This window comes from Theropithecus gelada, chromosome 3 (assembly GCF_003255815.1).
Source record: "Theropithecus gelada isolate Dixy chromosome 3, Tgel_1.0, whole genome shotgun sequence".
In the NCBI taxonomy this organism is placed as follows: Eukaryota; Metazoa; Chordata; class Mammalia; order Primates; family Cercopithecidae; genus Theropithecus; species Theropithecus gelada.
In genome coordinates, this window is record NC_037670.1 from 3,405,760 (window position 1) to 3,423,195 (window position 17,436).

At 44.6% G+C, this 17,436-nt stretch overlaps 1 protein-coding gene across 4 annotated transcripts in view; it reads left to right on the forward strand.

Annotated features, from left to right (window-relative positions):
- CALN1 (calneuron 1) overlaps positions 1 to 17,436 on the forward strand; it is a 660,470-nt gene that overhangs the window by 618,916 nt on the left and 24,118 nt on the right. For 3 of the 4 annotated variants that reach the window (XM_025379137.1, XM_025379134.1, XM_025379136.1), the window contains one exon: positions 9,622 to 9,778. In XM_025379137.1, coding sequence (XP_025234922.1) covers positions 9,622 to 9,778 — 157 coding nt within the window. Of the gene's footprint in view, positions 1 to 9,621; positions 9,796 to 17,436 lie in introns of all 4 variants that reach the window. The other variant, XM_025379135.1, reaches the window with a different exon arrangement.

A 17,436-nucleotide genomic window follows, 5' to 3' on the forward strand; every position in this document is an offset into this window, starting at 1 on the left:
AGTGTACAAAGTTTCAGTCTGGGAAGACAAAGGACTTCTAGAGAGAAATAATGGTGATGGTTGTATGACAATGTGAAAGTACTTAATGCCACAGAACTGTACACTCAAAATGAATAAAATGGGCCGGGCATGGTGGCTCACGCCTACAATCCCAACACTTTGGGAGGCCAAGGCGTGCAGATCACTTGAGGTCAGGAGTTCGAGACCAGCCTGGCCAACATGGTGAAACCCGGTCTCTACTAAAAATACAAGAATTAGCTGGACGTGGTGACAGGTGCCTGTAATCTCAGCTACTCAGGAGGCTGAGGCAGGAGAATCACTTGAACCTGGGTGGTGGAGGTTGCAGTGAGCCAAGATCATGCCACTGCACTCCAGCCGGGGAGCAAGAGTGAAACCCTGTCTCAAAAAAATATAAAATAGGGCCGGGCACAGTGGCTCACGCCTGTAATCCCAGTACTTTGGGAGGCCGAGGTGGGCAGATCACGAGGTCAGGAGATTGATTCCATCCTGGCTAACATGGTGAAACCCCGTCTGTACTAGGGATACAAAAAAAATTAGCCAGGCGTGGTGGCGGGCGCCTGTAGTCCCAGCTACTCGGGAGGCTGAGGCAGGAGAATGGTGTGAACCCAGAAGGCGGAGCTTGCAGTGAGCTGAGATCCTGCCACTGCACTCCAGCCTGGGCAACAGAGCAAGACTCCATCTCAAAAAAAAAGGTAAATTTTTAGTTATTACATTTTACCGCAATAAAAATAAATACATAAAAACAAGTGGTGGTGCATGTCTGTAGTCCCAGCTACTCAGGAGGCTGAAGAAGTAGGATTGCTTGAGCCTGGGAGTCTGAGACCAGCCTGGGTGCCATAGCAAGACCCTGTCTTTACAAAAATATTTTTTAAAAATAAGCTGGTCAGCTGGGTGCTGTGGCTCATGCCTGTAATCCCAGCACTTTGGGAGGCTAAGGTGGGTGGATCATGAGGTCAGGAGTTCGAGACCAGCCTGGCCAATATGGTGAAACCCCGTCTCTACTGAAAATACAAAAATTAGCCAGACATGGTGGTACACACCTGTAATGCCAACTATTCGGGAGGCTGAGGCAGGAGAATTACTTCAACCCGGGAGGTGGAGGTTGCAGTAAGCTGAGACCACGCCACTGCACTCCAGCCTGGGCAACAGAGTGAGACTCCAACTCAAAATAAATAAATAAACAAATAAATAAATAAATAAATAAATAAATAAATAAAATAAGCTTGTCATGGTGGCAAGTGCCTGTAATCTCAGCATTTTGGGAAGTTGAAGCTCAAGGATCGCTTGAGCATAGGAATTCAAGTCCAGCCTGGGCAACGTAGTGAGACCCCATCTCTACAAAATGAATAAAAATGTAAAAATAAAAACAAAAAACAATTAAGCTCTTCACCATATCATACAAGGCCTTTACTGACTAGTGCCCCATCCGTATCCCTCACCTTATTCCTTCCCACCTTCTCCTGGCTACTCGAAAGCTCAGAATAACTCAACATATTGTCAGTCAATGAACATGTCAAGCTTTTGCAACTCTACGCCTTGGTACGGCTGCCCCTACCGTACCTGACCTTCTCCTCTTCCCTCCTTATCCTTTCCCCACCCTCCCCTCCCTCACCTGGCAAAGTCAGCCTCTTTTTCCTTTAGGTCTTTGATAGTAGCCATGTTCTCCAGAAAGCACCCTCTGACCCACCCCTCTTCCCCCACCAGGTGGTGCCAAGACTCCTGGCTTCCCTCCCACAGCGTGTATCACATTGAATTCAAATGCCTAATTTGCTTGGTTTCAAGAACAGGATTTATGTCTTGTTCGCTTTTGTATTCCCATCACAGCATCTGGCAGAGTCATTCCCAATAACCATTTGTTGGATTACTGTATAAATCTTTTTGCACTAAAGAATAGCCTCATTTAACAAATATTTGAACTATAAGAATAATTTATGGAGAACAAGTTTTCTTCACAGACTTCAATATGCTACTCATGGTCCTTGACACATCCAGTCGTCCAAAAAAAAAAAAAAAGGTAAATTTATAGAAAAAGATTATAATTATAAGCTTACATAATGTAATTAATAAATATAAATATGGCCAGGCGCGGTGGTTCACACCTGTAATCCCAGCACTTTGAGAGGCCAAGGTGGGTAGATCACAAGCTCAGGAGATCGAGACCATCCTGGCCAACATGGTGAAACCCTGTCTCTACTAAAAGTACAAAAATTAGCTGGGCATGGTGGTGGGCACCTGTAATCCCAGCTACTCGGGAGACTGAGGCAGGAGAATGGCGTGAACCCAGGAGGCGGAGGTTGTAGTGAGCCAAGATTGCGCCGCTGTACTCCAGCCTGGGCGACAGAGCGAAACTCCATCTCAAACAATAAAATAAAAAATAAATAAATAAATAAATAAATAAATAAATAAATAAATAAATAAATATAAATAAATATATTTGTATAACTGACCTCACAGAGATTCTACTATACTGGAAAATTCGTTAGGTTTCCAAAAATAGCAGATGTACAGGCCACATTCTCTTCTCTAACTATGATCCATTAAAAAGAGAAAAAGGTGGCCGGGCGCGGTGGCTCACGCCTGTAATCCCAGCACTTTGGGAGGCCAAGGCAGGCGGATCACGAGGTCAGGAGATCGAGACCATCCTGGCTGACACGGTGAAACCCCGTCTCTACAAAAAATATAAAAAATTAGCCGGGTGTGGTGGCAGGTGCCTGTAGTCCCAGCTACTCGGCAGGCTGAGGCAGGAGAATGGCGTGAACCCTGGAGGCGGAGCTTGCAGTGAGCCGAGATTGCGCCACTGCACTCCAGCCTGGGGGACAGAGCGAGACTCCGTCTCAAAAAAAAAAAAAAAAAAAAAGAGAGAAAAAGGTGATGAAAACCATAACTAGAAGAGAGAAACCAATAAAAGTACAAAGCAGAAATGGGATGTAATAATGATGTAAAGAAATTTAAAATTACAGGACTAGGGTCCATAGTTGCATACTAATAGTAACGAAAAATTTCTGTCTGTAGCTTTCCAAAAAGCTACAACATTCCAAAATTGAAGAAAAACTGAAAAGTAAAACGGACTCACAATCATGGAAGAAAGGCTTGTTGACAATGGGGCCCACATTGTTTTACAGTGATTTTTTTCAAACTTTTGAAAGACAGGTGCTGACAATATAGGAGATATATGGAATGCTACTCAACTTATTTTGTTTAGATGTCCTAAATATTTACCCTAATACTAAAACATGACCCAGATCTCCAAAACTATAGTTGTTGGGTTTTTTTTTTTTTTTTTTTTTTTCTTTTGAGACAGAGTCTCACTCTGTCGCCCAGGCTGGAATGCAATGGTGCAATCTCGGCTTACTGCAAGCTCTGCCTCCCAGGTTCAAGCAATTCTCCTGCCTCAGCCTCCTGAGTAGCTGGGATTACAGACGCGCATCACCACACCCAGCTAATTTTTGTATTTTTAATAGAGACGGATTTCCCCATGTTGGTCAGACTAGTTTTGAACTCCTGACCTCGTGATCTGCCCACCTCAGCCTCCCAAAGTGCTGGGATTACAGGCGTGAGCCACTACGCCTGGCCCAGAACTATAGATTTTAGAATCTGTATCTTTCCTTATCTTCTCATTGCTCCTGGCCAATCTTTTGGCCTGATTTCTGAACGACAGCAACCTCTCAACAGGTTAGAGGTTTTCCAGGCACCACACTCTTCAAGCATTACTCATTTTCTGAGCCTTGTTGACCTTGATGTTGCCACTCTTCATCTCTGATCATGGCAGGGGGTCTTGGTGTTCTCATCTGTAAATCATCCTCTTCATGCTTTCTGCCAGGCTTCTCCCCAAAGCCAAATGAACAATACCTTGCTCCCTTACCCAATATAAAGAGACAGGTTCCCATGAGTTTTCCCTGAGTGTATGTCAAAATTCCTGTCTAGGATCGTTAAACTCTAATGCAGAAAACAAGTTCACTTTACATCTCTCCTTCAGTTGCTCTGAAGTGTATAAATGGCTTTGAACTTGAATCATTTAGATTTTACAGCAAGATTCAGTATCCCAATTTAATGTTAGAACAGGGGTACATAGTTAAAGCAAAGTACAAATTGTTTAACAAGCAAGTAAGGCAGGAGGATGGCTTGGGGCCAGGAGTTTGAGACCAACTTGGGCAACATAGCAAGACTCTCTCTATAAAGAAAAAATAAAATAAAATAAAAAATTAGCCAGGTCTGGTGTCACGCACCTGTAGTTCCAGCTAGAAGATTGCTTAAGCCCAGGAGTTTGAGGCTGCAGGAAGCTATGATCGTGCTATTGCACTCCAGCCTGGGTGACAAAGCAAGAAACAACAAAGTAAAAGGAAGGAAGGAAGGAAGGGAGGGGAGGAAAGGGGGAGGGGGAGAGAGAGGGAGGGAAAGAAAGAAGGAGGAAGGGAATGGAAGGAAGGAAGGAAGGAAGGAAGGAAGGAAGGAAGGAAGGAAGGAAGGAAGGAAGGAAGGAAGGAAAGGAGGGAGGGAGGAAAAAGTCTAAAACTTTCCTTCCTCATGGTCCAGAGTAACTGAAAACACTGATTTTTGTGTTCATCCCTGACTCAGTTACACTGCAGAAACCACAGAGTCTTAGCAGTTAGCAGCAAGCATTTATTTCTCACTCAGATCCCGGGTCCTTTGTGGATTGGTTGAGGATCTGCTCAGATTGAATTCCTAGGTCATTCCAGAACCTAGAATGAAGCAGCAGCCCCTCTTTGGTGTAAATGTTTTGTGAAAGAAGAGAAAGAGAAATGGCAGAAAACACAATGGCTTTGAAGCTTCTCCTTGGACTATCATACTTTTCTTCTATCACTTTCGCTCTCAGTTGATTGGCCAAAGCCTGACATCAACAGGCAAGGAGATATCATCCTCTCCTACAAGGGGAAACAAATACAGTAGGCCCTTAGGCAAAGCAGAGATGAGGGGCACTGACCCACGTGCAGTCAAAAATCCAAGTTTAATTTTTGAATCCCCAAAACCTTCATTGCTAATAGCCTACTGTTGACTGGAAGCCTTACCAATAATATAAAAAGTTGATTAACTCAAGGCCGGGCGCGGTGGCTCTAGCCTGTAATCCCAGCACTTTGGGAGGCCAAGGCGGGCGGATCACGAGGTCAGGAGATAGAGACCATCCTGGCTAACTTGGTGAAACTCCATCTCTACTAAACATACAAAAAACTAGCCGAGTGTGGTGGCGGGCGCCTGTAGTCCCAGCCACTCGGGAGGCTGAGGCAGGAGAATGGCGGGAACCCAGTAAGCTAGGGAGAAGAAAAAAGCTATTATGAAAATCATAGAGAGGGCCGAGCGCGGTGGCTCCAGCCTGTAATCCCAGCACTTTGGGAGGCCAAGGCGGGCGGATCATGAGGTCAGGAGATCGAAGCCATCCTGGCTAACACGGTGAAACCCTGTCTCTACTAAAAAAGACAAAAAACTAGCTGAGCGAGGTGGCGGGCGCCTGTAGTCCCAGCTACTCGGGAGGCTGAGGCAGGAGAATGGCATAAACCCGGGAGGCGGAGCTTGCAGTGAGCTGAGATCCGGCCACTGCACTCCAGCCTGGGTGACAGAGCAAGACTCTACCGTCTCAAAAAAAAAAAAAGAAAAGAAAAAAAAAAAGAAAATCATAAAGAGGAGGAAGTAAGTTAAATGGATCATCATAAAGGTCTTCATCCTCATGGTCTTCACCTTGAGTAGGTGGTGGAGGAGGAGGAGGAGGAAGAGGAGGGGTTGGTCTTGCTGTCTCAGGAGTGGCAGATGCAGAAGGAAATCCACATACAAGTGGACCCACACAGTTCAAACTCATGTTTTTCCAGGCTCAATTATAGTTGGAAATAATAGACTGTGTTACAGTCCATACTCTTGCTCATCAATATTTTGCCTCTCTTCAGCTGCAAAATATACTCCGCCCCTCCCCAAGGGAGATACCCCCAAAGTCCCTTCCAGTTATAACACCAGACTCAAGCTCTAGAATCTCATGATGCTCATCAAATCTGGATGTGGCTCTCCTTGGTCTGGAAGCATAAAAACTAAAAAGACAAATTACCCCTCACCCTCACCCGGCACACACACACACACACACGACATACGGTGGTGGACCGGGGTCAGGCCAACCACCAAAAACATTCCCATCTGGAAAGCAAAACAGGGGATACCCATAGCGGTCAAAAGCTCAGAGCAATTCTGAAATCCTGGCGCACAAAAACCTTGGGGTGAGGAGTTTTCCTTCAATTAGATGCTTCTGCTTCCTAGAAGTGACCCTGGATGACATTGTTCTCCCAGATTCCCAGGGAGCTGTCCTTTTCCACTGTTCTTGTACGGATTCTATGAGGGCATTGGGCAGTACACCCTTCCTGGGACCCGTGTAGCTCATCCTCATAATCGCTTGGACCCATAGGTTGGGAAGCCCAAAGATCTTTTAAAGTTTGGAACAGTTATAGTGTCTTTTAATCCAAGAGTGTTGGCTGTTGTCCAGTATAGCTCTCAAGGACTTAGTTATATTTTTATCTGGCTCCAATCAGTTTATGCTAATAAACACATCCACAATTATTTTTGAGACATACCTCTCTCTAAACTTAATAACAGGCTTCCTAGGAGAGTCACTTAACACATCCAGAGATTTTTTAAAGAGGCATTGATTTGTTTTAATAGGGCTGTATTATTACTTAAAGCATTTCTTTATTTTAGCTCTTACTAGTTGGAGATGAGAAACAATTGTTCCTGGTGCAGCGCCTGTAATCTCAGCACTTCGGGGGCTGAAGTCAGAGTATTGCTTGAGGCCAAGAGTCTGAGACCAGCCTGGCCAACATGGTGAAACCCCGTCTCCACTAAAAATACAAAAATTAGCCAGGTGTGGTGTCACACATCTATAATCCCAGTTTCTTGGGAGTCTGAGGCGGGCAACATAGCGAGACACTGTCTCTACTAAAAATACAAAAATTAGCTGGGTGTGGTGGTATGTGCCTGTAATCCCTGTAATTCTTGGGAGGCTGAGGCAGGAGGATCACTTGAACCTGGGAGGTGGAGGTTGCAGTGAGCCAAGATTGCACCACTGTACTCCAGCCTGGGTGACAGAGCAAGACTCCAGCTCAAATAATAATAATAATAATAATAATAAATTAAATAGCTGGACATGGTGCTGCATGTCTGTAATCCTAACTACTCAGGAGGCTGAGGCAGGAGGATCACTTGAGCCCAGAAGTTTGAAGTTGCAGTGAGCTATGATCACACCACTGCAAATCAGCCTGGACCACAGAGCGACACCTTGTCTCTGAAAAAATAGAACTAGAAATAGAAAAGAAATAGAAATAGAAAAGGGGGCTTTGAGAAATGTGGGGATAGGAAGATAACAGATCATTACGAGAAAAAAAGAAACAATTGCTTCTTTCAATGCTGCAACACCAGGAATTTCTGGATTGTTTTTATTTTTGGTTTGCAAATCAACCAATTCTTTCCTGAGCTCATCTCTTTCTTGTAGTGCTCTGTTGGATGCAACTAATTTCAGTTGTGAGTCACGGCATTCTGTTTCGCAAACTTTTTACCTAAAGCCACAGAACTCGGATTCAATATCTACCTGTCATCCAAGGTATCACAGGCAACAGTTTTACCAAATGTTTGGCTATTATATAACAGGGATCTCTGTCTTTCCAGCCTCCGGTCACGGTTTTCTTATTTTTCACTGCCTGGCTCTGGAACCAGTACATTGTATTTTAGAATTTTGGTTATGGTAGCCTCTTGGTTTTATTTACCGATTTCTCTATTTTTGACATAGACCAACAATGGTCTAAGTTACGCTGCGGTAGCAAACAAGCCCCACATCTCAACGGCTCATAACAACACAGGGTATTCCTGATGTGAGCTGTCCATTGTGATTCAGCTGCAGATGTTCCCCACTTTATCCTCATTCTGAGACCCAGCCTGAAGGAACAGCCCCTATCTGGGGCGTGCAATTCTCATAGCAGAGGAAAACAACAAATGTTAGAACCACACAATGATTCATAAAGCTGTGAATTAGATGTGGTAGATGTGACTTCTACTCACATTGCATTGGCCAGGAAAGTGACACTACCAGCCAGGCGCGGTGGCCCACGCCTGTAATCCCAGCACTTTGGGAGGCCGAGGCAGGTGGATCATCTGAGGTCAGGAGTTGGAGACCAGTTTGGCCAACATGGCAAAACCCCATCTCTACTAAAAATACAAAAATTAGCTGGGTGTGGTGGTGCACACCTGTAATCTCAGCTACTCGGGAGGCTGAGGAAGGAGAATTGCTTGAACCTGGAAAGTAGAGGTTGCAGTGAGCTGAGATCGTGCCACTGGACTCCAGCCTGCAAGATGGGAGCGAGACTCCATCTCGGGAAAAAAAAAAAAAAAAGAAAGAAAGAAGTGACACTATTAAACCTAATATAAATGGAGTGGAAGAGTACAGTCCTTTCTCAGGGAGCGGCAGGATGTAATCAGGAATTCTGCACCTCTCCTTCAGCAGCTTTTCTTCATGAACATGACTTTGAACTTGTGTTTTTATCTTGTTAGAACAAGATTCGTGGCCAGACACAGTGGCTTACACCTGTAATCCCAGCACTTTCAGGAGGCCAAGACAGGAGGAGGACTTTAGGCTAGGAGTTTGAGACCAGCCTGGGAAACATAGCAAGACCTTGTCCCTACAAAAAAAATTATAAATATTAGACGGGCACAGTGGCTCATGCCTGTAATCCCAGCTACTTGGGAGGCTGAGGCAGGAGAACGGCTTCAGCCCAGGTGTTCAAGCCTGCAATGAGCTGTGATCACGCAACTGGACTCCAGCCTGGGTGACAGGGCAAGACTCTGTCTCTATATTTTTTTTAAAAAAAAGATACATAATTAGGCCAGGTGTGGTGGCCTAATTACAGTGCTGTTACAGTCCTAATTACAGTGCCTAATTACAGGCCTGTAATCCTAGCACTTTGGGAGGCCAAGGCAGCCAGATCACTTGAGGTCAGGAGTTCAAAACCAGCATGGCCAACATGGTGAAACCTCGTCTCTACTAAAAATACAAAAAAATCGGCTGAGTGTGGTGGCGGGTGCCAGTAATTCCAGCTACTAAGGAGGCTGAGGCAGGAGAATTGCTTGAACCCAGGAGGCAGAAGTTACAGTGAGCCGAGATCTCGCTGCTGTACTCCTGCCTGGGCGACAGAGCAAGGTTCCATCTCAAAAAAAAACCAAAAAGATACATACTTAAACCAATATGGGAATTGCCAGAGTATTGGTAAATTATAAAATGTTTAGAGACGTATGCATTATGTGAATAGTTTCACCATTCTAAAGTACACGAGATACGCAGGGTTGGCAGCAGATGGCTGGGTGAATAGGAAACCAGACTGGCAGGTGGCTTTTTTTTTCCTCCAAGAATCTAAAGTGAAGGGAATATGTTCCACTCTCCACCATCCCAATAAGTCCCTGCAAGTTCACGAGTATACTTGGAGCTGAACAGGATGGAAAACTGATATCCTGAAACGCTGAGACAAGCTCCTGCAGAGCAGCTGTGGGTCTTGCCTGTCATGGCCCAAGCTGACTTCCCATCTCCGCATGCTCTGACCATCTCATTACTCTTTATCTCCACAGTTTGACATGCAAAGGATAACTCTGGAAGAGTTGAAGCACATTCTCTATCATGCCTTCCGAGACCACCTAACGATGAAGGACATTGAGAACATCATTATCAACGAGGAAGAGAGCCTGAATGAGACCTCGGGGAACTGCCAAACAGAGTTCGAAGGAGGTAGGTGCCCCTCCATCGTCCCCTTCCCAGTCCGGGACAGGCCAATGCACCACATTCTCTATATGAAAAATGTGTTTACACACAGGCTCCTGGGCTGATGTGGCCTTGTACCGAAGCCAAAAATTCAGGACTGAGGTTAAAGATCTTTTTTGCTAAGATGTGGTGGGCTTCATTTTCTCTGTCTTTTTCCTCCAAATTCTGCATTTTTTGGAGAATCTCCCCTGACCCTGTCCTTTCTCTCAAGGCTCTCTGAGGTCTGTGTGTGAGTGCATGTGTGGTTTTGTGCCGTTTGCCTTTCCTTGGTGGTGGCTGTATGGGGCGGTGCAAAGAGCCTATTTTGGCTGTCCGGCAAACTTGGGTAGAGTCCGTTGTGTGAGCTCAGGCAAAGGATGGACCTTCTCTGTGTTTCCTCATCTATAAACATCAGGGTGATTACATCTACTTCGCAGAATTCTTAGGAATGGATGACCTGTATGTTCCCAAATGCACTGGCCAAAAAAAAGAAAAAAAAGAAAAAAACAGCAGGTACAGAGTCGTCTCATGAACTTAACCAAGTAGTTACAGAAGAAATAAGGTTCTCTGGAGGCCAAAAAAGAGACCCATGAAAGGTTATATATTTTTTTATTCATGAAAGCAAATTTAAAGAAAAAAAAAGAGCCTACTGAATCTCCTAATCGGTAGAGAATTCCTGAGAAGCTAAAGGATTTAATCCTTCTTTTCAATTTTGAAAATCAGAGTGGCTTTAATAGCCCTGATGTATAGAAAAAAAATTTTAATTACATTAAAGCATATAGCAGGCTGTCAGCGACTTTTCTCTTCAATGCTGACATTTCTTAAGGAGGTCAAATTGTTTTTTCTTTTATTATTTTTTTGAACATTTAAATAAGTCAGTATACATAGTTTGGAAGCTGTCACATAGATGCCAGAAGGATATATTTGGTTGCCTGGTCTTGTAGCTGTCTCCCTTAGAGCCAGTGAGGGCTATGGAGTGAGGCTAGTGTGCTTGGGGCTGAGCTGGTCCCAGGCACCAGAACTGTCCATGCAAACCCAGGCTCCCATCAGTCCTGTCTTGGCTGAACTGCTGCATTATGGAGCCAGCGTTAAATGCCATGACAGGAGGGAACAGGAGATGGCCTATACTCCAAGGTTGCAAGCAGTGGGAGAGAGGGAGCAGTGGAGACTGCTGCAAAGCAGAAAGTGATGATCTCTTCTGGAGTCACTCAAATTCAAACACTGCAAAAATGCCACATGCATCAAACAAAACCCAGCTGTGGTCCTGAAGCTGCCTTGGTCTCCTTGCTGTGACAATGGGGTGATAGCATCAACGACTGTATCTGGAGTGGGAGTCACACTGATCTTATAAGGGTAGGATGGGGTGGTCACAGCCAAGGCCATTTCCAGCAGGACATGCAGGGGTCTTGCGAGGGTTAGGAGGGATGAGGAGGGAAGAGATTGGGAACTGAAACGGGAAAACAGCAGACCTGGCCTTCCCAATCCATCTTGCTCCAGGCTGACAGACGATGTGAGCCCCACACAATGAAAGTATGTGGGACTCAAGCCCTCTACTGCTAGTGAGCACTCTTGAGATGGGTGGAGAAGGGTATTTTTGGGTATCATCTCATTTTCCAGAACAGCCTTTGTTGGTGGATCAGTGTTTTGTTCAGGGAAATGTCATAGATCTTAGTAATTTGGGAAAGGTCAGGCTATACTGGGAAATAATCTAAATTCTAAGTAAGGCCTTTTTATTTCTCAAAACCTTATACATTAATAAAATAAATGCCTGACAAAGGGGCTACCAAACAGAAGCCTTGGTGGGTTTCCTTTAATGATTTGTCAATAGCTTATTTATAATTAATGTAATATGATTACTATAGAATGATCATTAATAGCAATTATAATATTTATCAATAATAATGCAATTATTAATAATTATGTTTAGTAATAATGCTATTGATTGTTATAAAATAATTATTAATGTTTATTAATAATTATTACCATAATGGTTAATTAATAATGTTAAGCCACTTAGTGCAGTGCCTAGACTAATAATTATTACTTTATTAATTGCCATTAATAACTATTAGCCCAGGTACTGCACTAAGTGGCTTAACATTGTTAATTAACCATTATGGTAATAATTATTACCATAATATTTAATAAACATAATAATAATTATGGTATTATCTAACCATGGTTAGGTACCTAACCATCACCTAACCAATAACTATGGTAATATTTTTGTTTTGTTTAGTTTTGTTTGTTTTTGAGACAGAGTCTTACTCTGTCACCCAGGCTGGAGTGCAGTGGCACGATCTTGGCTCACTGCAACCTCTGCTTCCCGGGTTCAAGCAATCTTCCTGCCTCAGCTTCCCGAGTAGATGAGACTACAGGCGCCCGCCACCACGCCCGGCTAATTTTTGTATTTTTAGTAGGGACAGATTTTCACCATGTTAGCCAGGATGGTCACAATCTCCTGACCTCGTGATCCACCCGCCTCAGCCTCCCAAAATACTGGGATTACAGGCATGAGCCACCACACTCAGACTAATTTTTGTATTTTTAGTAGAGACAGGGTTTCACCATGTTGGCCAGGCTGCTCTTGAACTCCTGACCTCAAGTGATTCCCCCTCCTCAGCCTCCCAAAGTGCTGGGATTACAGGTGTGAGCCTGTTAGTCCAGGTACTGCACTAAGTGGTTTAAAATTCGTTATCTTATTTCATTTTAAAAAGCTGTTATTTTGTAATTTGCACGTTGCATTCTTGTATGACCTCTGGGACCTTCATTACATAATCCCTTTTGCATATTTTTATCTCAGAGAAACTTCTTTAAAACATTATGTCAGGGTTTTTTGTCCCCCAGACACAAGCTCATTGATTTATGTTTAGTTTTAAGAATCAAGCATGATCAAAGTCATGGGTGAATATATTTAATGCTCACAGGCCTTTCTACATGCAAGAAAGAGCCTCCTTGATTGCATTTTGGGCAGAGGTGTCTAGGAAGAGAATATTGAAGCCCTGAGTGCACCTGCTCAGCATCCTAGGACTAGAGGAGTTTGTCTGAGACCCTGTGACTCACCTGAGACCCTTCACTTCCATATTGCTCCCATATCCACAAACAGGGGCCTGTTGGCATTTTGAACCTTTCCCTTCTTCTATCAAGACCTGATTGCACAGTTGCATTACTTTTACCTCCTAAATCTCCCTCTCCTCCGCCCAGCCTTGAGCCCTTTGGGGCCTCCCCATCTCTCCCAAACTGTCAACTCTTCCCTATCCTCCTTTGCCCTTAGCCTAACCTGCATGCCTTTTATCCAGCTACGTCAACCATGCCCTTGCTGACATCTTGTTACAGGACCACCAGGTTCTTATGCCCACTGTTCAGTAATAGACCAATACACTGAGACAGCAGGGTTTGCAGCAGAGAAACAGTTTAATGACAGTAGGGTAGCTGAGCAAGGAGACAGGAGGAACCCTCAGATCCATTCCTTGAGGAGTGTTGAGCTAGGGTTTTTAAGGGGATTGTGAAGGGCAAGAGACTGAAAAATTGGGGTTGTTGATTTGATGAAACCATCAGGATGTGGAAACTGCATTCTTTGGTAAGTCAGCTCCCCATGGGGTCCTTCAGACCAGCTGACATCAGTAGTCTCATTGATATGCAGAACCTAAAGAATATCTCAAAGGGAAAACTTAATGTTCTATACTGTTCAAGTTGTTATCAATAGGGCAATTAAGGGTAACTATAGTGGCTCACGTCTGTAATCCCAGCCCTTTGGGAGGCCAAGGCAGGTGGATAAACTGAGGTCAGGAGTTCGAGACCAGCCTGACCAATATGATGAAACCCCATCTCTACTAAAAATACAAAAATTAGCCGGGCGTGGTGGCATGTGCATGGAATCCCAGCTACTTGGGAGGCTGAGACAGGAGAACTGCTTGAGCCCCAGAGGCGGAGGTTGCAGTGAGCCAACATCGTGCCATTGCACTCCAGCCTAGGCAACAAGAGTGAAAACTCTGTCTCAAAAAAGGGAGGAACTATAATCATGTGTGTGTAGTGTGCGCACGCCTCGCTTACTTTTTCATTAATTTTAATTTTTTAAGTTCTGGGGTACATGTGCAGGATGTGCAGGTTTGTTACATTTAAATGTGTGCCATGGTGGTTTGCAGCACCTATCAACCCATTACCTGGGCATTAAGCCAGCATGCATTAGTTATTTTTCCTGATGCTCTCCTCCCCATCCCCCACCCCCAACATATGTTCTCATTGTTCAGTTCCCACTTATGAGTGAGAACATTCAGTGTTTGGTTTTCTGTTCCTGTGTTGGTTTGCTGAGGATGATGGGTTCCAGCTCCATCCATGTCCCTGCAAGGACATGATCTCGTTCCTTGTTATGGTTGCATAGTATTCCATGGTGTATATGTACCACATTTTCTTTATTCAATCTATCAGAAGATGGTGTGGCAATTCCTCAAAGATCTAGGACCAGAAATACCATTCAACCCAGAAATCCCGTTACTAGGTATATCCCGTTACTAGGTATATTTATATCCCAAAGGAATATAAATCATTACCTTATTAAGAACTATAATCTTATAATAGGGTCGATGTGATTCTGGGGCAATAGGCAGCAAACGCCTATGAGGAAGCGAGTTGGAAAACAAGCTGGCCTCATGATCAACGCTGAGTGTGTGGCAAATTTGGTTTATTTTTGTTTCTCTCCTGCCCTTCTTCCTTGATTAATTTCCTAAGGTTTATAGGGGCAGAACGGTTCAATCTCATATCCCTGACTCACTCTGTCTGCTCCTTCCATCCCAAGTCTTGATCAATCTAGCACCTAACTGTGAAGGGCCAAGGTGGTTTCCTTTATTTCTTCCAAGTGATGAAATTATTTTGTCATTAAACTGAATCCTCCTTGCAACTCCACACGACCAATGAGAGGGAAAGCAATGGGCTGGGCCTCTTCCCTCTGCCCCAGAGCGCACCCACTCAGGTCTTCTCTACTCTTGCTAACCCCTCATCCCTAGGAAGTTTTTTCCTGCTGCTCTCATTAGATCTAACAGGTGATCACACCAATTAGGAAGGTCTTTGCCATCAGAAGTTGGAACAGCACATCTGCCTCTTCACCAGAAACTAGGAGATGGGCAAAGAAACAGACATTTTGTGGCAGAGATGGAATTTAAAGAATCCCACATCAGAGGGCTGGGAGCTCAGCAGAGTTGGAGGTGGGATTGAGATCTGGAGCGTGGAAAAGGTTTCAAAATGCTGCTGTGGGCAGCACAAGGGACAAGGACTCGATTCGAAATTAATAGGAGGACTTGAAAATGCCATCAGCATCCTTTTATTTTTTATTTTATTTATATATTTTTTTGATACGGAGTTTCGTTCTTGTTGCCCAGTGCAATGGCACGGTCTTGGCTCACTGCAACCTCTGCCTCCTGGGTTAAAGCGATTCTCCTGCCTCAGCCTTCTGAGTAGCTGGGATTACAGGCATGTACCACCACGTCCTGCTAATTTTTGTATTTTTAGTAGAGACGGGGTTTTGCCATGTTGGCCAGGCTGGTCTTGAACTCCTTACCTCAAGTGATCCTCCCACCTCAGCCTCCCAAAGTGCTGGGATTACAGAAATGTGCCACCACACCCAGCTAATTTTTGTATTTTTAGTAGAGACGGCGGTTTTGCCATGTTGGCCAGGCTGGTCTCGAACTCCTGACATCAAGAGATCCTCCCACCCTGGCCTCCCAAAGTGCTGGAAATACAGGCATGAGCCACCACACCCAGTCAATTTGTTTGTTTGTTTGTTTGTTTGTTTTTGTTTTATTTTTGAGACAGAGTCTTGCTCTGTCACCCAGGCTGGAGTGCAGTGGCGTGATCTCGGCTCACTGCAAGCTCCACCTCCTCGGTTCACGCCATTCTCCTGCCTCAGCCTCCTGAGTATCTGGGACTACAGGCGTCCACCACCATGCCCAGCTAATTTTTTGTATTTTTAGTGGAGACGGGGTTTCACCGTGTTAGCCAGAATGGTCTTGATCTCCTGACCTCGTGATCCACCCACCTCGGCCTCCCAAAATGCTAGGATTACAGGCATGAGCCACCGCACCCGGCCTATTTATTTATTTATTTTAATAAAATAAAGAGAGTCCTGCTCTGTCACCCAGGCTGGAATGCAGTGGCACAACCACAGCTCACTAGAGCCTGGAATTCACAGGTTCACACAATCCTCCTGCTTCGGCCTGCTGAGTAGCTGGGACTACAGTCGTGTGCCACCATGCCAGGCTAATTTTTTTACTTTTGTAGAAACAGGGTCTTGCTGTGTCACCCAGCCTGTTCTTGAACTCATGACTTCAAGTGATCATCCCACCTCAGCCTCCCAAAGGACTGAGATTATAGGTGTGAGCCACGGTGGCTGGCCCATGTTATAGCAATGATTCTATTTTTCATTTGTCTGAATTTTGGGTCTGATAATTTTACTAAGGTGCTCAGATGGCCTTCATTAAGTCAGCAATATTGACTATTCCTTCTACATGAATGGAAGAATAAAGAATAAAGAAAAAGATAAGACCCCAAAGATTGTGGCACTTTTGATGGGAAAGGTTTTAGTTTTGGTTTGATTTTGTTATCTTTACTTGTTTAATTTTTAGGTCAACACAAACAACAGACACACACACACACATACACACAAATACACAGCCCCTCCAATAAGCCAGTCTGCCTTATCTTTGTGGTGTGAGAACCCTGCAGTCACACGGAAGCAACAACTTTTTCATTGTCTCCCAAGGAAGGGACAAGAAGAAATGGGATGAAACTCCAAGCTGGATAGTGGGCAAGCCTGACTGGGTGCAGTGGTTCCTTCCTGTAATCCCAGCACTTTGGGAGGCTAACGTGGGAGGATCACCTGAGGTCAGGAGTTCAAGGCCAGCCTGGCTAACACGGCAAAACCCTGTCTCTACTGAAAATACAAAAATTAGCTGGGTGTGGTGGTAGGTGCCTATAATCCCAGCTACTCAGGAGGCGGAGGCAGGAGAATAGCTTGAACCCGGGAGGCAGAGGTTACAGTGAGCCGAGATCGTGCCACTGCACTCCGGCCTGGGCAACAGAGTAAGACTGTCCAAAAAAAAGAAGGGAAGTCTTCCTGACGTCTCCAGAAAACCCTGTGTGAGGGGGCTCACATTGCATATAGAACTAATTTTCCTAGAGCACCAAAAGGAGTTCCCTACAGAAACCCTTTTGAAGGCAGGAGGAGGCTAGAAGACCTTAGCTCAGGGGTCTGCCGTCGACCTTTCCATCAATCACACCTGGCTTCCAGATGGAAAATCACTCAAACTGAGTCAAGTGCTGACCACATTCCATCCGTGGTGCTGGGTGCTTTGTGCATATGAATTCATTTTGCCCCTCTGGATTCAGGAACTCTCTGGCATTACATACTATTAGAACTTTATATGTCCCCAGACTCATGAGAATATTTGGTTAAAAGCATGACTTTCATGCACTCCCAGTCTCTCAGATCTCTGAATCCCCTAATTACCATAAAATATGCTTGATATACTTTTTTCTTTCTCTCTTTTTTTCCTTCCTTCCTTCCTTCCTTCCTTTCCTTCCGTCCTTCCTTTATTTTGAGACAGGGTCTTGCTCTGTCACCCAGGCTGGAATGCAGTGGCGTGTGATCTCAG